Source organism: Vanessa atalanta, chromosome 6 (assembly GCF_905147765.1).
Source record: "Vanessa atalanta chromosome 6, ilVanAtal1.2, whole genome shotgun sequence".
Taxonomy (NCBI): domain Eukaryota; kingdom Metazoa; phylum Arthropoda; class Insecta; order Lepidoptera; family Nymphalidae; genus Vanessa; species Vanessa atalanta.
Window position 1 is genome coordinate 2,524,668 of NC_061876.1, and position 22,651 is coordinate 2,547,318.

General features: G+C 31.6%; 1 protein-coding gene across 1 annotated transcript; it reads left to right on the forward strand.

Moving 5' to 3' along the window:
* The first annotated feature begins 427 nt into the window (after nt 1–427).
* LOC125064887 (guanine nucleotide-binding protein subunit alpha homolog) lies at nt 428–22,565 on the forward strand. Its single transcript, XM_047672187.1, has 3 exons — nt 428–1,137; nt 15,105–15,373; nt 20,303–22,565. The coding sequence occupies exons 1-3, from the start codon at nt 637–639 to the stop codon at nt 20,658–20,660; spliced, it is 1,128 nt and encodes a 375-aa protein (XP_047528143.1). The 5' UTR covers nt 428–636; the 3' UTR covers nt 20,661–22,565.
* Nucleotides 22,566–22,651: the final 86 nt, after the last annotated feature.

Consider the following 22,651-nt stretch of genomic DNA (forward strand, 5'->3'; position numbering starts at 1 on the left):
TATTGATTAAAGATATAAAATTAAAATGTATAAAGACCAAATTGTATTTATTGTATCCGAAATCAGTAGTTTCAAAATTTTTGAGGCGAATTGCCCCTATTACCACAAGATCGTGTATATGTCACCCCCACCTTACGCCACCTCTGGTCTGGCGTTACCAATACTAAGTTACTAACATGAAAGTAGGTAAAAAAAGTCCGTTTTAGTACCTTATCCTGATAATTTAATTTTAGAGTGACAATGATAAACTAAATATGCAGCTTACAATGCAGGTAACACTGTCAATTTTGAAAACTGTCATCATATTAAGTTGATGTAGAAAGCCAAGACTGATACTTGTACCAGCAAACTTTGATAGTTGTTTTTGTAATTGAAAATAAATTTGTTATGGCAATACTTTTATTTAGATCTGTGGTCTCTCTCACTTAATTCAATTTCTCATTTTATTTTTCTCAATGAGTTTGGGAGGGGTAGAATGCGTGTGTACGTCTTATTCCGGATATAAAGTTTATTTTATTATTATCAGATCGAATAAAAAGGAACATTAAAAATGTGTACATCATAGACGTTCTATATAGTGTTTACAAATGCTTGTTTAGTATTTGCCTTTTGTGTTAGTGTCGATAATCATGCAAAATGGCCAACGATCTGTGGTCATGTACCTGTTGTACCGAGGCTCTGACTTGCTGGTTGCGTCTCAAGCTATCGCCCGAGGAGATCGAGCAAAGGTACAGAAGCAAAGAGATCGACAGAATACTTGAGAAAGATAAACAGACGCTACGGCGGCAAGTTAAATTATTGCTACTTGGTGCGGGTGAAAGCGGAAAGTCAACATTCCTGAAACAGATGAGGATAATACACAAAGTGAAGTTCGAGCCGGAACTAGTGCGCGAGTATCAACATGTGATATATCAGAACATTGTGAAGGGCATACAAGTGTTAGTGGACGCGCGGGACAAGCTCGCGATACCTTGGGAAAACCCGAGAAATTTGGACATCGGTCAACAAGCATTGCATTTCAACAGTACGGCTTCGCTGGACAGCCGACTGTTCATGCATTATGCACCGCATATACACTCGCTGTGGTTAGACAGAGCCATAAAGAGGGCCTACGACAGGCGTAGGGAATTTCAATTGGTGAGTACTGCCCCATGTTTATCATGTAAACAAAAGTCATGTAATAGCTTCCATTGTGCTGTCCATGTTTTTTCTTTTGAAATTTATATGGTGATTCGATGAATATTCCAACAGATTTGCATAGTTATTGTTTTGTTGACTTAGGTAAGGTCCTCATCAATAAAACATGTTGACTGTGTTTAGAAGTTTTTACTTGTACTATGTACTATTAAAAAATAATATAAAAAAAAATTGACACCATATCAAAAGGGGAAGAGACTATGCAGTCATTAAATTAAAAAAAAAAAAAACCTGATATATTTTGTAAATTTAAATAAATTGAACAAAATATTATTTTAAAGCCCTCTTATTTCAGATGTGTCATCTTTTAAATGTGTTATTCAATGTTTATAATTCTTTCTAGATATCAATATACTTCAAAATTAATGGGGTCAAACTAATTGACATTTGATTTGATTCATAAACTACACAATTATTACTCCTGATCAATGAACTTTGTTACTTATTAAATAAAAAGACCAGACATTATTGTTCAAGTATAAGTTAAAAATATAAACAAATTCAGTGATATTTTAATATAGTATATAATTACATAATTTACTTGAACCATTAAGAATAAAAGTGATTTAAATATAGAATATGATATGCCAGCTATTTTTTTGTTGTTGTTATTTTTATAAATTTTATTTAAATACATCAATATCAATATGATATGAATGGTGTTACTGGTTGTGTTAGCTTTTTCAGGCCATTTAACTCATTAAATGATTCGCCCTCCAGCCCCAAAATGTTGTCTGTCTAAGTAACTTACAAGTAATTTTTTTTTTATGAAGTTATAATAGATTTTAGTTCTTTCTTTAATTTTTCAATGATTTTAATTAAAAACCTATTTTTTTTTTTATTAAATGACTTTTTGTTTATTTATTATGTTGTTACTAAGTTTGACATACATGTCATTTTTTATTTCTCATCTCTATAATTGTATTTGCCGAATGCCAATTAATCCATTCTAGAAAAAATCTTCACATTACGAAAAGGTTTTATTTGGTTTTTCTATACAAATTATCAAACTAGTAGTAGTTAAGTAGAATTAAGATTAAAAAAAATATATATAAATTAATATATAATAGTGGTACATTAGCACTTAGCCCACTTCTACTGCTCTTAGCATTGATAATATATAGTTACCCCCCTCTCCTTGCATTATTAAACACAGACCACTTACATTTATCACTTCCCTGCTCGCTACCATATAAGTAGCCAAAATGTAAACAAGCTATAAGAATGCCAATTATATGATAGGCAATTATTAATTTTGTAACCATATGTAAAAATTGATATTTGCCATTAAAATATATATTTGTAGTTAAGTGTTGCTATAGTTTACATTTTATAGTATAAATGCGAAAGTAACTTTGTCGGTACGTTTGTTATCTTGTCATGATGGAACTGGCCGTTATGGTATTTTAATTTGATCTATTCTGGAAGAAGAAAAAAATATCTTTGTCACAGGGAACAGCCAGTCACATATTACTAGACAGCCAAGTTGATAGCACAGTTTTACTACTAAAACAGATTAATTATGACGTCATCATATATAAATGAAATAATTGTAATTGCGTTTCTTATCTCGTTGGATTAGTCATAGATGTTGCGTCATGCGTTACGCTTGCAAGGTTTCGAACACATGATGCCTGTAAGCAATACCTGAAGTCTTCGATTTTAGATTGGGAATACATGTCTGTAGAAGTATATTGGTTCTGTCTTAGTCTAGAAAATTGTTCACGTCGATCAAAAAACAGGGCCAATTTTTCCGATTTCGAACATAAGGGCCCAGATTTGAGTATTTTTTAATCAGAAAAATGGCAGTGTTAATAATTATTTTATTCACAATTGGAATGAGGACTTCTGATGGTAAGTTGACATCTCCGTCTTCCTTACACCGTCAGCGCGTCGAACACCGGAACTCGAAATGATATTATATCTTTATCAATCACTCTTCAAACTGGAACACATTTGTTAAAAGTCCTCCTAATAGTTGAATATTGTTCGTACCGATATAATAGTAAACAGTGGTTTAAAAAATCAATTGAGCCATGTAAACCAAGAAGAGGATATAAACAGAATAATATAGCATTTATTAAAAAAAACAGCTACTTTTTTCCCTTTTACCATAATGTTTAATGACTATCAATTCAGTTTTAAACATGTATTAACAATTACAACACTTAACCTTCGCGTTAAACGCGAAACGACACGTTATGGGACATTAAACGTAATTTTTTTTAATTTCACGTTTTTGTACATTCGATAAAAACGTACAATTAAATAGATACATTATTTCGTACACAATGGACTACGTAATCAAGTGTAGAATAAATTTGATGTACGTGCCAAAAAAGCCTCCAGTTTGGAATTCGGTTGCAACTAAAAATAGTTGCGTGAATTTTCCTCATTCGTTTTGCTAATATTATGTTACTTTTATTTATAATATCTACGTGTTTGAAATGATAGATTATTGTAATCTTTCTTTGATCTTGATCAGATCTTTCCATTATAGTAAGAGTCGTCGAAAACCCAGTTTAGAAAAAAATATTATAGAATTTCTTAAAAGAAAAATATTTTGAAAATAAATTTAAATACTAAAAACTGCACAAACTATTTCAGTTTCTAAACAATGTTCAGCTATAATGTTTCGTTCGTCTAAGCCGTTTTTACAAATCAAATTAGAGGAATGCCTAATCGAAATGAATGTCATCAATATCTTATAAGACTCTTGCATCGCAATTTTACAAAATAAATTATTTTAAAAGCTGACCTTAGATTTGCGATGTAGATTCTACCGAGATTAATGGACATGAACCATTGTAGTTACACTTTTCCGTCAATTATATTAATTTAGTACATTGTGATAGTGTATTTGGAATATATGGACATAAAAATGTGGAGAGATAGGTGAAGTATATCGTATCGATAATACAAGAAACAACATTACCGATCATTTGAAGTTCAAAGATTCTTAAAATACAAAAGATTATACATCAATTCCAAAGTTTTACTTTATTCCCTCTCACAGTATACCTATTCTGTTAGAATAAACTCGAAACTGACCGCAGAACACGAACGTGAAATGTCACAATGTTATATGCATACTGCAACATTGATTATAATGTTCTTAACATTTAAAGGATACGCGTTTTAAAATAGGTTATCAGTGTTGGTTCTCAATCGTTCGCCAGTGAGTTACGGTGAGAGATTCTTACAGAATAGCACTGCAGCTCGTAAAAGTCGATCGGAAAAAATATGTGTTATAAAATATATGTATATTTTTAAAAATTTGTTAGTTTTTCAGCTGCCTTCTTGAATTTAGTTATAATATAAATAAAACCGATAACGTCTGAATGGAAAACCTCACAAATTGTAGATAGTTAACGGCATTTTCTAGTAACAGAAAAGGTTTAAAATTAATATTGTGTTGTAGTTCTTTCTGTAAGTTTGGAAAGCTTTGACGAATTTATCTCCGATTCGCTGACATAGTAATGTCACAAATAATATACAACTCATTAAACATTTTATATACTTAGTATAAAACTATGAACTGTCATAAAAGCACGTCCTTTAGTAGAAAAACAGATATAAAAACATACATCTTTGCAATGTTTTGTTTGTGCTGTGTTACACATGATTCAATTTTAAAATGTATGACAGATCAATAAGAACACAAAAAATCATTACTTTATCTGTACTTATTGAGTAATTTAACATGATTAGTAAGATGATAAAAAATAATTAAAATAAATGCATTTGTTTTCAAATATTCTCATCTAAATCTAACTCCCATGAAAATTTTTGATTGAAGGAATGCTTGCATATAAAATTACTTTTAAAACAAAGGATTTATTTTATTGTGTTTCTGCCTCGTAGGTACAAAGTTTAAATTTGCTTCGAGTTCCAGTTAGGGCTGTCAGAATATTAAACTTTAATTTTATTAAACTTTAAAAAAAGCTTTTAAATCTTGCATGATAAAGAAGTAGCGTGTCTTGATATTTTATTGCACAAACGACACAGTTTCTGTTCAACGAATGTCACAGAACCTAGCGTGTCAGGTATTAAAGTGGATCGTGATATATTAGTTTATGTGTAACGGCTTTACTACACGATGGCTGAGCCCACTAGAGCACCAACGTTGCCTACAGTATAGATGGCCCGCAATGTTGTCCGCAATGCTGATGGCTTGCCAGAATATATGAAAAGTAATAAATATTACTTTTGGCATGAAATTACAGAGGAACAAAGTATTAATGATTATTAATTTATTTAGATTGATTATTTTGATTTTCATCAAGTATCGTCGATCGTCAGAATTAGTATCTATATACCAATCAATTTATTAAGATACCAATGAAATTGAGAATATTAACATATTTAAAAACAAACTAAAATCGCATGTGTTATTTTCAAACATGAAATAGCATTTTCATGTATACAAAAAAACATGTACGAAACATGTAAATCTCATTATAAACGAACAGACTTTTCTTATAAGACATAAACTTACCTAAACTCGTGATGAAGCAGAGATAAAAGGAATTATTATTAAACGTTGGTGGTGTTCGATTCTCACCAAACGCACTTAAATTTTGCATAATCAGTAAATATTTCTAAGTTTCTTGTGCATAATTAGGGCCTTATTGTTAATAATTCTATTATTTCTGTTGATAAGTATCTAGTAGGAAAGTAAATTATTCCTGTTCTAAGCCCTAGGACCGATGAAATAATTCTCGACGCATTGCAGCAGTTGTAGAATTAAATTTGCATTCATTAAGAACTAGTTGTGTACGATATGACCATTGGCTTCCGATATTATTAACAGTGTTATAACTATATAATATGATATTGATAGCTTTTAAAGTACTCCTGTCTTCAAATCGTTTAGTATTTGTTGGAAATATTAAAATGAATGTTTTTCTTCAGCTAAGGGGAACGTTAGGAGCTTTAGCATTAGCAATAGCAGCCCGTAAATGTCCCACTGCTGGGATAAAGGCCTCCTCTCCCTTTGAGGAGAAGGTTTAGAGCATATTCCACCACGCTGCTCCAATGCGGGTTGGCGGAATACACATGTGGCAGAATTTCGTTGAAATTAGACACATGCCGGTTTCCTCACGATGTTTTCCTTCACCGCCGAGCACGAGATGAATTATAAACACAAATTAAGCACATGAAATTTCAGTGGTGCCTGCCTGGGTTTGGCTATTCAAACCATAAGACACACACAATACAAGGACCAACATAGATACATTCACATTGAATTGACGCCATATCGTTGTCCGAGAGAGTTTTTTCATGGATTTGCGAAAAAATGGCGCTTTTGAACGTCGACCAAGCGGCTATCGGAACTTTTGGAATTTAAATTAGAGTGGATATAAGTAGTTAAGTGGAATGGTGTTGTATTATAAATATTTATTTAATTATTATTAGTATTAGTATTATAAATTCATATAATTTAAGCAAAAACTGTTTAGTGTACAATATAGTTGAATTATTAGACGTATTACGTAAGTCTAAGGTTTGTTTATCTTTATTTTTTCTACTATTGCAAAATAGACTATAGTTCGAAAGGTTAGTTAGATAATAAACTATCTTAATATTTATATGCTTGGTGCTGGTAATGATTTCATAGAAATAATGTTAATTCAAATGATTTGTTTTTTTTTTGTCACTGATTTTTTTTAGTTTAAATTTTATAAATATATTTATCGCGTTATATTGGTTACTGTAACATTCAATAAGAGAATAACAGAAAAACGTGTAAGATCATATATCTTTAGTATTTCTGTGAGTCTTGTTAATTAAAATAAAAAAATGTTATACAAAGTTTTAAAATAGACCGGTCGATGTTTTTTCCCCTCGTTTTAAGCCAAGAATTCCAAGAAATTTAGTCTAATTTATTCAGTTGTATGGGTTCGAAGACGAAAACATAGGCTCCATAATTGACGCACCGTTTCTTAGAATCCGGCTAACATGACGTTAATCGAAGTTTATCTTCAACACAAAACTTTACAAAACTGATTATTAACTACTAAGCCGCCTTCTTATCGAATGCATGCTATATTCATAATGCATTCTTCTAAGGCAGATTTTAAATATTAATTTAAAATTAGAAGTGCATTACATTCGTTTTTCCGTTTTAGCCTAGAAAGAGATATAATAATGATCGAACTTAAACTTATAATTATAAGGATACATCCTTGCGCTTATATTTTTATCTATCTGACAAAAAAAAAAAACAATCAAATATACTTTATTCGAGTAGGCTTTTACAAGCACTTTTAAATTGTCATTTAACAAACTATTTAAAGTAAAGCTACCACCAGTTCGGAATGTAGATTCTACCGAGAAGAACCGGCAAGAAACTCAGTAGTTACTCTTTTTCAATATCTAAAAATACAGTTATGTTAGTTAAATACGTGTATATATGTATGTTATGTCTCATGCCTGGAAGTCGACAAGCGTTAACTCTACACTTTTTTATCATCAATATAATCTTGTATCGAATAATATGCTTTCTTTACCAATGTATTTTTTACAATTGACTTGAATCTATGAAACGGAAAAGTTAAAAATGTCTGCGGAATATATTTAGAGTAGGCTCATTCGTTAACCCAGGGATGAAGTCATTAAAATATAAAATGGGTTTTAATGTCAATAATATCTTATCTGTCTGGAGTTTGGCAGTGTTGCAGTTACATGCCTCGGATGGCAGGTTAAGTTTGGCTCTGCATCTGAATTGAAAGAATCCTTCTTGAAGTTCAAGCTTATTTCGTACCAAATTTCATCAAATTAAATTCCGTAGCTTGGCCGCGAAAGAGCAACAGACAGACAGACAAACATATTTTCGCATTTATAATATTAGTATACATATAAATATAAAAAATGCACTTTTTAATATATTAATATGCAGATATCAACCTACCATTACTTACTTACTTATATTTCGTTTGTACCTGAAGTCTATAGTTTGCTTTGAGATTGCTTATAAAGTAATAGACTATATCCCACTGCTGGGCTGTAGTCTCCTTACCTTTTTGGAGAGATAGCGGTTAGACTGTTAGGTTTGGTTTATACGAAATTATAGTCTTGCAAATGTATGGCCCCTTCGTACCCATAATTACTACATGTTTAGTTTAAAAAAAATTAAACAATCACTATATTTAACGCAGGACCTTGACCTTGTACTAAAGATTTATAACGATAAGCGCACCAAAATCATGGCGATCTTTTATTCCCTCTGTTCTTTAAGTTTTATATCTTAAGAGACTCCCTACGGAATGTTTTTAATAAAGTGGGTATACTTACAGTCGCTTCACGATATGTTTACAACAATATTATGTTTATTCACAATAATATAGATCTTTTTGATAGAAGCGGTGACAATCATTGTATAGACACGAGGAGGAAATGTAAACTAATAACACCTAGTTTCTGATTCCGCAAAGTTAATACATCCTTCGTTTCTATAATAAGATTCGACAGTTATTTTAAACTTGGCCTATTAAAAATTTAAAGCCCATGTCATAAAATATTCATAAATAAGGCATATTATTCAATACAAGATTATATTAAAGATAAAAAAGCGTGGACATAGTATTTATTGATTTCTAGGCAGGATATATAAAATATAATTTAACTTTACTGATATACTCTGTAATTAAACATGAAAAGAGTAACTATTGAGTTTCTTTCCGGTTCTTCTCGGTAGAATCGTAAACATTTAATTCGTCTTAAAAAATCAAAAATCACTTAAACGCCTTGTTACATTATTAAGGCCTAGGTACGTGAAATGATCCAATTGACATAAATGCTAAAGGCATAAATATGCAAAGTGCCCTCTTAATTTGTTATTATTACCTTTTTTCGTAAGATATCTATATCACAAGATTTTTACTTTATATTGATGTATTAAGTAATAAAAATACTAAATGAAACTTCTTTTTATCTTTTTAAATATTATTTACGTAATTGATACGCGTAAAGAGCAACGCAACCCCTCTGTCTCTAAATAAATCAATTCGGTACGAGACGTTGTGCTTAATTGACCTGTGACAGTTTCTTCTGCAAATACAGGGCAAAGGGGTGTGAGGTTACCGCGCGGCATACTTATCCGCCTATTGTAACGTCTAAACTTATAACGCCTAATCGAGCAAGGATAAAGGCGTTTATTCACCTCTTAAATTAAATGTAAAGCTACTACCGATCGGAATTTAGAGTCTACCGATAAAAAACGGCAAGATACCCAGTAGTGAGTTGTTTCTTCCTATTTACATAGGGTTATGGTTTAAAGGTTTAAAAATACGATATAATTATTTATTATCCTCTATGAAAATCAACAAATTCTAACTCGTAGTTTTAAACTCAATAGTCTTGTAGCGACTACTAAGCCTTATATATATTTTAAAGTACTTTTTAACATAAGATTTTATATAACGTGCCGAAATAAAACATTAAAATATTACTTGGTGGTAGGGCTTTGTGCAAGCCCGTCTGGGTAGGTACCACCCACTCATCAGATATTCTACCGCCAAATAACAGTACTCTGTATTGTTGTGTTCCGGCTAGAAGGGTGAGTGAGCCACTGTAATCACAGGCACAAGGGACATAACATCTTAGTTCCCGAGGTTGGTGGCGCATAGGTGATGTAAGGAATGGTTAATATTTCTTACAGCCCCTTTGTCTATGGACGGTGGTGACCACTTACCATCAGGTGGCCCATATGCTCGTCCGCCAACCAATGCCATAAAATATATATATATATATTATATGCCTAAAACAGTATGATTTAGATTGAAACAACTCAAAGCTTTATCATGCCTGCTTGTAAAGCAAGTAGCTCTCAACAGAAATAATTCATACCAAGCAGATAAAGGTAAAATATACATTTCTATAGTCATAATTCTTTTTGTTGAATCGTGACCGTGGAAATAATAATCGACCAATAGCAGAAGCCTTTTATTTTATGATTATTGGACGAGCGGGCGTAATTTTTAATACGACAGTGTTGGATCATGTCCATACTCTATCATTAGGTATTGTAATGAATGGCGCAGGACTATACAACGACAATTATCTGTATGATTTCATAGCTGTTGCCATCATACGATCATTTCGTTTGTTAAAAATGATTCACTATTAGTGGAATTTAATTTTACATAACCGTGGAAATGAAGTAACAAGTTTTATATATGTATGTCTATGTTAATACGTTTATTTAAACCTGTTTTGTATCTATGTTGCCTGATCCAAATACATAATGATATAAGATACGGCCCAAGTCATTAAACTTTTTTACTAACTTTGTATCGTTTTATGTATTTACGTATAACGTACTTAAGTCCCTTTGGTTATTGTGCTATTTTATTGAAGTTGCTTTCTTGAAAATCTTTTGAAGGTCGGTTTCTGCATGCAACTACGTGACTATAAATTCATAATCGCATTGAACGTAACATGATTAATGTTATGTAAATAGATAAATGTAAGAAAACTTAAATTATCGTACTTTATTTCGTAATTGACGTTTATGACTTACTAGCTAATCGTCCCGGGTTCACACGGGTACCATACTTATTACTTATGCAACTTATAAATGGAAAAACGAAAATATATATATTTTTTAATTTTTTGACTAGGAATATTGAAATTCACGGCTCTTCTCTGCTGTAATATGCCAGTTTTAGACATAAACACATGAAACTTCCTCTTGATAAAAACCGCATTTAAAATCCGTTGCGTATTTTTAAAGATCGTAACTGTCCAGACGGCGGAAAGCGACTTAGTTTTATACAATGTAGAGATGTTTTATTGAGATTAGTAATAAGATGAGTTAGATTAATTTATATATAATTGGGTTTAAATTTCAAAATAATATCAAAAATTTACACACAGCCAGACTTCATGTAGGTCTGTAGGTATGGTGCTGCAGATGCTTTCCTAATGAACCTTTGGCATGCATGTCGTGCCAAGTTACAGTGGAACCAAAATTTTTAAGTTAAAATCAATTTTTTGAGTAAGAGAACATTGACTTAACTTGACTTAGCATTCCAATAGAATCGGACTGTAGTTACGTTTCATTACATTTTTCTTAGTTTCATTAATTAAAATTCATTTGAATTCTTCGCTAGAACCGAATCTCTTAAAGAGATTATTTTATAATATTCAAATAATGTAAATTATATATTTGAATTATGCAAAATAATATTATCTATGGTATTATGATCAATTATGGTGAATTAAGTAGATCTCTAAGCTGGTCATTCGAGTTTGGACATGCTGAATTTGAATTAAACCAATTATAACGCAGGAAAGAGGTCATTTAGACCGAACAAAGCACGTCTTTATTACAAATCATTTCAAGCGGGAGTTAGCTTATAAGATTATTCAATTCGTTTTGTTATAGAATATATGTATATATATGTATGAGTCATTACACCTTCCCAGTTAAAGGTTCGACTCGAGCTTATCGTCTTTTATTTCACAATAATTACTTATTACAATTAACACGTAAAACTATTTTGTAATCTATGATTTCCAACATAAGATAAGATTGTTATCAATTAAATAGCGATTTGAATTTATTTTAGGTTTATTCGTTTCATTTATTGATGTTAATTGAAACGGTTAATAGGGAATAATTATGACCATTAGCAGAAGAATCCATGATTCTGGAACAATGGATGTACTGATTTCGTAGTGATGACATTGACTAGCTATTAACCCTTTGGTTGCGTAAATAACTAACACTATAATTAACATTAGTGTACTTCGTACTAAGTGCGAAAGTGTATTTTTCATTCTTACCTATCGGTACTTGGTGTAAGGGCCTTTTGCGAGCTCGTCTGGGTAGGTAACGCCTCATCTCATCACATTTACTGCGACAAGGTAGTCCTTAGCATTGTCGTGTTGTGTTTATGGTGTGTGTCTGGTTTGCCAGTGTAACAACAGGCACGAGGAACATTAAGTCCCTGGGAAGGGGAAGTAACGGTTGGTTAATATTTCTTACAGTTCCTATGTCTATGCACAATGGGTCTTCTACCATAAGGCTATCTATTTTCAAGTCCTCAATAATCATAAAAACAGCTACGTTTCTTGTCGGTCCGAGAGTGAAAGTTTACTTTATATCGATGAATATAAAATAGTTTTGTGATAATTAAAACGAATTCGCGCGAAGTACGAGTAAATGCAACGACTTCATTTTGTTTTTTAAAAATCAGTCTATTTACATATAAATTATTTCGTCGTAAGTGCTATTTAAATCCATTCATTTTTTCTAAATACACGCTTCGTGTTTATTCCATCAAAACATCCTCTTAACGTCTTTCCTTTGTTTTTTTTATTTACCTATTTGATATATTATGAACAAATATGTTCTGTTTTTAAATATGATGCAATATGCGTTTTGTTACTGCAATTGTTTTTAAAAAGTCTATTGTATATTCGTTTGTTTTGTTCATTTATGTTTATAATTAAACTAACCAGTATTAACTATGTTTAGATTTTTGTTCTTATACTAACGGTCTTATTTAATACGTCTATTACGATTTCTCCATTTTCCTTATTACTGTTAAATCGAACCACCTCCTAAATATCATAGTTAAAGATGTTTTCGTTGATTGTAGAATTTGAAGAAATATACTTTAGGTTTCGTTGTAAAATACGACACTTGATATTATCAATTTTGCCGACATTCACCTGTTGGTCGTTGTTGAAAACAGGAAAGTGTTTCAACCATTGATAAGATTGTTTAACTTGCATTTTATCACCGTCGCAAATATACGCTTTGTATTTACCCGTTTGCCGTGTCGCAGTTAATTTTTTTTTTTTGATTAAATTTGTTTGAAATTTTTATGACCATTCTTTAATAAATAAAAATACTCATCTTGGGTAATTTTTCAACATAAATTCTTGCATTAAATAAAAAGTTAGTGAAAGGACTAACGAAAATGTCTCTCATAGAAAATGATGCTAAATAAACTGTGAAAAAAAAAATCATCTTACTTAGCATATATAGGTAGCCAATACGTCTTAACATTTTATACGTTCTAATGTTTAACCGTTAAACATTTGCGTACTATATATTTGCATTACAGTGTGAAAATATCATAACATTGATACACGGCGCAGTTACGTGACGCACTAGATCAGTGACTGGTCAGTTTGGGCCGTGTTTGGGCCGTCAGTTTTCATTGTGAACGTCGAGTCCACTGGTTGTAGGTGTGACCTCATCAACATGACATCCTTTATTGCCTTAAACGCTTACTTTATTGTACTTAACAGCATCTTAAATTATTCCAACATTTTCTTTGTCTGTCGTTTTCAAGGAAATACCTTCTGCAAATGTTTGTTTTCTTTCAACGTTTTTGGTTTTACTTCGATAAATATCTACGAATACGAGTGAACGTTTTCTTTGTATAAATATTGTTCAGTCAACAAAGAGACATTAGATAGATTGGTATGTCGTACGCGAAGATGATCTGAATGATTTGAAGGCTGAATAAGATGATATTCAATGAAATGCGTTGTAAGGTTCGAACGGTTCGAGTTCATTCAATTTATTTTTGCTCATTTAGGCTAATCGTCTTGCACTAGAATCCTAACCGTATGCTGTTTATTGTGCGTCTAATATGTTAGTTTGTACTTAGTCTACGTTTAGACGTTAACCGATTAGGTTTGGATTAAAAATATTTCAAAGATTAGAGTCGATATATATATATTTTTTAAATACTGCGATTTCGTAAATCCTAATATACACACCGATCTATGATGATATAGAGATGATGATGATGAACAATCTAGAAGCAAAGAAAAATAATCTTATAAAGATAGAAACATAATGTTTCAAATCCCTTGGAGTACCTTTTTTTGACATTGTATGTCAATTCAAATTATTCACAGCCTCATTTGTATTTATAAGTTTTTTGCGTTAAACGGAATTACACATTACGTTTAATAAGTCAAACAAGGGGCATTGTTGCAGACTCAACAGACTTACATCTTAAATCCCACGTTTTGCGGAGCATTGACTTTTTAAGGATTATTTACTAGCCCTATTCCTTTGAAGAAGGTTATGCGATCTCATGTCATAGTGATTTAATAAAAAGCAGCATATAGTTCACCAAGAACGCTGTTGAATTTTTATTATATCAATCTCAGAAACCATTATATTTTTTGAAGTTAAAAGGTTAATGCGGTCCTGCAATTTGAATGTCACAAATAAAAATTCTTTCGCACGTAATGTCACTTGAATCTCGTTTACCTACAAACGTCTTTTGATGTGTGAATGTAACTTTAAATGCACGTAAATGTAAGTAATGCCTTTTGGCAACTTCAAACCTCAATGGAAGTTGGTATTGATTTTCCCGAACGTTGCATGTTTCAAGCTAGACGTTTTAGGGCAAACGGGGTCTGCAGTCTTGTTATATAGTTCTAGTATTAATTAAAATGTACATGACTTTATGGAAATTTATATATATAGCAATGACAGTTTTATTTAACAATTCAATTCTTTTCGGATATTAGATATTGTAAATTTTCTAAGGTCTACTTAGATTTACTACACAATAGATATCCGGTAAAATTATCGGCCTCGATACTTTATCGTTTCTATTCAATAGCTCAGGCTGCGTCATATGGTTTAAATTTCTTCCCGTTTATTATCTGGTAAAGCGTATCTCTGACAGTGTGTTGTTAGTAATGAATCTTCTTCGGACCATCTATTACGTATTAACTATCGAATCGATTATTGTTTGTATTCTCACTGACTTATTTTGTGACGAATTTGACAACGGTACGGTACGAAGTGTTAATACATTACGTGTAAAATAAATAGCAGAGGACGACAGCTAGTGTTTAAAAAACGGTACTATTGTGAGCTACGTATGTTATAGAAGTTAAAAAACATTTTTTTCTATTTTCAGAGTGACTCGGTGAGCTATTTCTTTGGGGAGCTGGAGCGTATAGCGCGGCCGGACTATGTGCCCTCTCATCAAGACATCCTTCACTGCCGGAAAGCCACGAAGGGCATCACGGAGTGTACCATAAATATCAACAATGTGCCATTCGTATTCGTCGATGTCGGCGGTCAGAGGACGCAACGGCAGAAATGGACGCAGTGCTTCGATTCTGTCACGTCGATACTGTTCTTAGTGTCTTCGTCGGAGTTCGATCAGGTCCTGTCTGAAGATAGGTATGTTTGAATTACTTTTAATATAATTATTAATCAGTTTCTAATAAAGTTATCGCCTACTTTCCTCTCGAGGACACGGTTTCCTGTTTATTCCACTATGCTGCTCCAATGCCGGTTAGTGTTTGAATGGTACTCATGTGGCAGAATTTCATCCGACACATTTTTTTCCATCACCGATGAGAACAAGATGAATATATAATATATACATATAATGAAATTGAAGTTGGTAATATTAAAATAAGCACTTTTTAATAAATGCATATGTATGTATACACGGTACATATACCAAAACGAACATTTTTTAAAATTTTTGTCTGTCTGTTTGTTCCGGTTAAACTCTGGAACGGCTGGACCGATTTTGATGTGACTTTCACCGGCAGATGCTGATGTAATAAGGAGTAACTAAGGCTACTTTTATTTTAGAATTATATGTAAAATAATAATAAAGTCACGCTGTAATGTCCAAATACTGTCCTGTACTGCAAACAGTCTCGCGTATGCCACCACTCCGTCACGTCGGGTGCCTCCCAACAACTGCCGACTTTAAATCGCGTTTTCGATAAAAAAAGGTGTTACATCGTACAATTTGTTTGTAACAAATATTTATTAAGTTTTAAAATGGTTATTTTGTGTTTTTTATTTGTAATTTAGGTATATAGAAAAATGTGCCACTCGATGGTAAGTGGTCACCATCGCCCATAGACATATGCCCATACACTGGCTCACTTAGCCTACAAACCGGAACACAACAATACTAAGAATTGCAGTTTAGCGGTAGCAAATCAGACAGGCTAGCACAAAGCCCTACCACATAATTTCAAATTTGATTAAATGAATCAGTCCATGCATGTATTGAATTAATTTATGAACTATGTTTCCTAACACAATGAAGACGTTGGAGAAATGAACACAATAACAGCAGATAAAACTTTTAACTTGCAGTAGTATTATAACAAGTGAGCGAGTATAGTAATGTCCCAGAGTTGGTCTGTATTCGGAGGAAATGTTCTGAGTTTGTTTGTGTTGTATTACTGCGGGTAGTTAGATAAGCGTTTATATACAAAATGTAGCTGTCTTTATGACGTTATTCTTCTGTTATATTTGTTTTTAATAAGAAACCGCTTATAGATATTATCGCTCTACGAAATATTAAATTTTAATCAGGTATTAACAAGTTATGTCACTTGCGCTCGTAATTACAATGGCTAATCCCGCCCCTCCTTAAAATCAAAATACAAAGAATAATGTTCGGCGGTATATTTCATTTGAACACGAATTAGATTAAGACTCATCTATACAATTAATTAAATTACCTGTTTAACTTAGTCGGAAAAGATTTATTATTGATTTCCTTGTTGGTTCTTCTCGGTGGAATCTACATTCAGTAGGGCTATTCTGTAACAAGAATCTTGAAAATCGCCGTAGATCACGAGCTTAAAATGTTTGAATGTGATATGCGATTTTGACTATAATAATTATAAGTACACGTATCAAAATGGCGTAACACCGTAAAACGGTGGTCAAAATTTGATCATTGACATACGAAGGGAATTTTTACAGAATGCCAGAATTTGAACACATGTTAACTTTACCTTTAATTTAACTTGTATAACGACCATTCGCAAGAGCAACCCTGATAATATATTGATTACGTCATTACGACGATTAAAACTAATCATTAATTATATATACATATATATATTTAGTATATTATATTTGTATTCTCAATCAAAACGTTTATGAATTGCTAATTCGCATCCGCAGGCCGGTCGTGCGAATACTATAATCCATTCGACTGCAGTGTCGGTCATACTAATTATCCATCTGTCTTTAGTTACGTCTGTTTATCTCATAAGACACCTTGTCTTATTTATTATTCATATAATTCAGATGTAATAATAATTAATTTATGCTAAAATAAAACCATACGATCATTTTAGCTAAAGATAATCTTGTTAACATAAGAAGTGTGATTGTTTCTTTGTTGACAATCGCCTCTACAATGTTATCTAATTGATATTGTACTCAAGTCTATTTGAAAAGTAATTAGTTTTGTTTTCGCATAGTAGATTTAATCATACATTTTTGGAACTAAGTTCTTTAACGCGGTTTACAGTAGAGTGAACTGACAGAAATTGCATCTTAAGGAAAAAAGCGTGAACCCCTTTCGAGGCTATTTTTTCATCTCTTTCTCTTTATGTTATATTTAGATTTATTTTCGTTATTGTTTAAATTCACACGACGTTTTAATAACAATTTTGTTTCTCGTCATTTCATTATACTCAAAGGTGGTTAATTTATTTAATTATGTTCTGTTATTTAGTATAAAGCGAAAGCAACTTTGTTCCAAACGGGTCTCCCACGACATCTATCTTTTTATATTTTTAATGAAACACTAGTAAGTATATTTTATCATTAGTTTTAAAGATATTTTAAATATATATTTCCGTAAGCAATTTAATGTATAAATTTATAAATAAGCTGTATAATATATGGAATACATTTATTTGTAATGTAGTAGTCTAGGTTATCTAGGAAAATAGTCAACGAACGGCATGGCAGTGAGATTGGACATCTAGAATGCTAATACGATAACGATTTTAAATTATTTTTTAATAATTCGTCAACCAATAAAAATTAAAGTTAGTTTTTTATTATTTATTTTACTTAGCTATGAATATAAAAAAAAATAATACATAAATTTGTCATCAGTCAGAATGTCGTAAGTCCGCAATAGCTGACTCGCGTGTAATATAAAAAGTACGTTCGTTCCAAAGTACGCCCCGACATGCACATGTATACCGTATGGTGTAAATAAAATCAAAAGTAAATAATACTATCGCGTTCAGTTCGAATGTTTTTCTAACGGTGTCATTAATATTTTTATTGGTACGTAAATATATAACGGTTATGGCATCGTAAATATAAGATAAAAAGTCCCTTCATCAAAGATATCACGCCAGCTCTCGACCGCTAAGTTACGTTATATTTTAAATATAGGCAGGTATGTGGATTGATTAGTTTGAACAAGTTTGATTATGCAATCGGTGTCACAGATTATCCGTGACTGATCAGGAAATATTTAAATTACTGGATGAATGATATGATTTAGGTATGAGTGATAGGATTGGACGTTTTTTATCATTCAATGTTCTAAATATTTCAATGAGACTATAAATTGATAGAAAAAAATATTTTCTTAGGCTTTGTGCAAGCGAATCAGTTTCTTTGTATTGTTGTGCTCCGATTTGAATTGTGAGTGAGCTAGTGTAACTACAGGCACAAGGGACTTAAGACATAACAACAGGTTCCATGATTGGAGGCGCAGTGGAGATATAAAGAATGGTTAAAAAATGGCGCCAATGTCTATAGCCGGTGATGACCACTTACCATTAGGTGTTTCATATGTAGTCGACATATTCCATAAAAAATAATAATTTTAAAAACCAAGTTTTTCTGTATATAATCTCATGTCATGCGGTTGATCAATGAGGGGTTCCTTTGTCTGAAGGCAATACTGGTTGTTAAATCAGCTCATAATTGCCATAAAAAAAGCATTCTCATCGGAACTCAACCAATATTTAAAATTTCGTTTCTCTAAAATGAGAGGGTCTGGTTCTAAATCATCTTGTAAGATTTGACCAAAACACGAACAAGTAAACATTACAAGTTTAATAAAAGCTTGTCAGACATTCCGGACATATTTTTCCGCGATACACGTTGGAAATGTTTTAATTCTGTTGAATAATGTTCGGCACTGCGGCAATGTAACGCAGTCGCACGAGGCGATGCCATTAACTCTGACAGTGCGTTACTTTGGTAACTGGATTTAATACTAGCATTACAGTCAATATAGACCTAACAAAAGCTGGACAGACCGGATACGAAAATCATCATTAAAAGCAAATATAATATCTGATCTAATCTTCTGAAGTTTGGAAATTGTTCATATATTCTTGTCTAGTTCTTTTGAATAGTCAACTACCATACCCAGTAGTCATTCTTTTCCGAAAATTAAACTACATGGGTAATTAAATATATTCGAACTATTATTAATATCATGTGTGAAAATAAATTACAACTAACTCCGAATATTTTTATCGTCTACATGACATTGTTCCGTACTACAAATTTTTTAATGTAAAATTGCTTGAATTTCCGTTCTCTAACCTCCATACGATAGTGACGTGGCGGACTCAGCTTCTGTCGATATAATCGTAATCTCCTCGTTTTAATCTTCTAGTGCAGTGTATTAATAATAAAATATAAACAGGCATAGGTTAAGAAAAAATCGACATCGGGGAATTTATACCAAGGCCAGCACGATCAGTACGTACTCATTATTTCCTGTAATATTCGCATAGGTAGGTCGTGCTGACGTATCGCAGTTTTTTTTTTCGGTACCGCGTTAGATGTTTTGCTACTATTTTATATTTTAGGTATGTGGTATTTTAATAATATTTCTTAGTCATACTATGAGTAATATTGTTTTGTAAGCATGAATTATTATTAAATTAAATAGCTTTTAAAGTTGAAAATAAATTCTATTTAGGTTTTGAATTTTTGTTTTTTGTTTATTTGAATTCATACCGTACACATGTGGTAAACGTAGTATTAGTTTTATATGATTTAGTACGATAATTAAAATACGTTCTTTAAATAGTGGGATAACATAGTTTGTATATTAAAGTTATAATAAGCAAAATATTATAAAATGTAATAAACAAAATGTATCTTTTTTACGAACTTTTATGTGTGTTAGTATCTACGAATTTAAATGTTCACAGATTTGTAATGAGTGACAAAAAAAACCAACTAGTAAAATTTATACAAAATTTAAACTTTTTTATTAAACAGGTCATTTATTTTTAACTAATCTTATAGGTTAAAATATTCACTATATTGATTCCTGTTATTTTAATGTTACAGGAAAACAAATCGTCTCGAAGAAGCGCTCAACATTTTCGACACGATCGTGAACAACGTAAACTTCAAAGGCATCTCTATAATACTCTTCCTGAATAAGTCAGATTTGCTCGCGAAGAAAGTGGCCAGCAAGGAGACGGACATACGCTGGTACTACCCCCAGTTCACAGGTGACCCGCACAATTTGAGAGACGTGCAAATGTTCCTGCTCAATATGTTCGCGAACGTTCGAAGGGAACCAAAGACAACCCTATACCACCACTTCACGACAGCCATAGACACGCACAACATAGAGGTTGTGTTCAATTCAGTCAAAGACACAATTCTCAATCGCAATCTCGAATCTCTAATGTTGCAGTGACGTGGTAGACACTAAGAACATTTTGAATTGTGATAAATTAAAAAAAAAAATACTGAATTCCTCTTTCCGTCTCCCCTAGATGTTTTAACGTTCTGTTGTAATTCCTGTTTCTGTTGTCTGCATAGAAGCACTTTTAAAAGACAAAAAAATACGTGATTTTTTTTTTTATTTATTGGGCCTCGCCTACGGCCTACTTTCTGTAGTATGTAAATGCACGTTTACCGATTTTGTTATTACGGTAATCAATGTATATTCTATCATATTGTAATGATATAATTGTATATCTGTTTATTTATGACCAAGAATGTAGATTTTCCACTCGTATGATGATCACTTTTTGATAACTTTACGTATGTATCAACGCTTTGTAATTGTTTTTATAAATTTTAAGATCTAGATGACGTACTGGAATATACATAGACGCAATTTTGTATTTAAATATATCCCTAGTCTTTTATAATGACAATGATATAGTTTCGACAAGAATTGGTATCGATTTTAAATATATCCACAAGTATAACAGTAGTAACTTGAACTGCCAATAATCGTTTTATCATGCCAGGACAAGTTTAAACGATTAAAGCGAATTGTTAATCGAATAGATAACGTACGAATGAAGAATCGAAATAGGGTTGGAAATTAATATTGAAACAATTTGTAAAATGTTTTAAATAAATTTTACTCAAAATTAATAATTACTCAAAAGATCAGTAGAGTTAAACGCTCATATATACTTTAATTTTTCATTAATTGGTACTACTAAATAAATATAAAGGTAATTTTGTACTACTACTAATTGAGCCCTAAAAAAATTGTTTTTAAAGCGTTAAAGCAGAGAGTGTTTACATATTTCCTTGCTCACCTTCGAATGAGCTCAATGTTTTGATAAATTGAAAGACTGTATACAGTATAAGGATATAATTGTGACTTGTACGTAGTTTGATGGAATTATATTGGTTATATTTATATATAATATGGATGTTTAAATTACGATAACACATTTTATCGTCAAAAACTTTACGCTCAAACGTAATATATAATAAGGTTGTACAAATTCGACGACGTAATTAAATTTAATTTTTTTTTTTTTTTTGGTATAATTCGTAATTGACAACCCTATTTCGTTTTGTCATATCGTACAAGTTAAGTCCACGAATAAATGTAGCGAAATGAACGCACGCATGGTTTAAGTACAATCGTAAGTACACTGGCAATATCGATTCTGAAGACTTATTCGATTCTCTTTAAGGAGTGAAATGTACATAGGAACTGTGATGATAAAATTTTGTAGGCTGTAAACAGCAACGAAGCGTTTTAATAGCACATTATATATATTAAATACATGTATATGTATATATAGTAGAAAATGATTCGTCTCAAGTGTTTACGCTCAATATACATACTAGGGCAAGTTTAGACGTTTTTTGGATATTATATACTTGTGTAAATTTTAAATTTTATTTCGATTATTATAATAATGTTTTCGCTATCCGATGAATACGTTGAAAAATTTAATAATTCGCCTTTACAATTTTTACAATTTTAAATAAAATTTAAGTGATCGTCTGATTTAATTTTTTGATACGATAACCGTAAATTTGAGCTATCCTATTTCTATATAATGTTAAAATAAATAATAAAGTGTTTTGAAATTCAGTGATAAATGCAGATAAACTTTCCGCTTTCGTCTTCTATACAACTTTCATCAATGTTTTGGTCATACAGTATTCCGTCCTCTGACGCAACTTTAAACCTTGTAAACGATATAAATAAAATAAATTTTCGTACGATTTAAAATGGGCACAAAATGAACCGTTACGTTCATTACCGTTTAATGTTTTCTAATTATTTTAGTGCATAATTATCGATCATAATAATTATACTCATTTAGTTTTATAAACTGTAGTAAGCTTTAGTTTATTTATTATGAAATAATTGGTAATTTTTAGATGTTATAAGATCTTTTATTTATTTCTGTATGTATATTCATT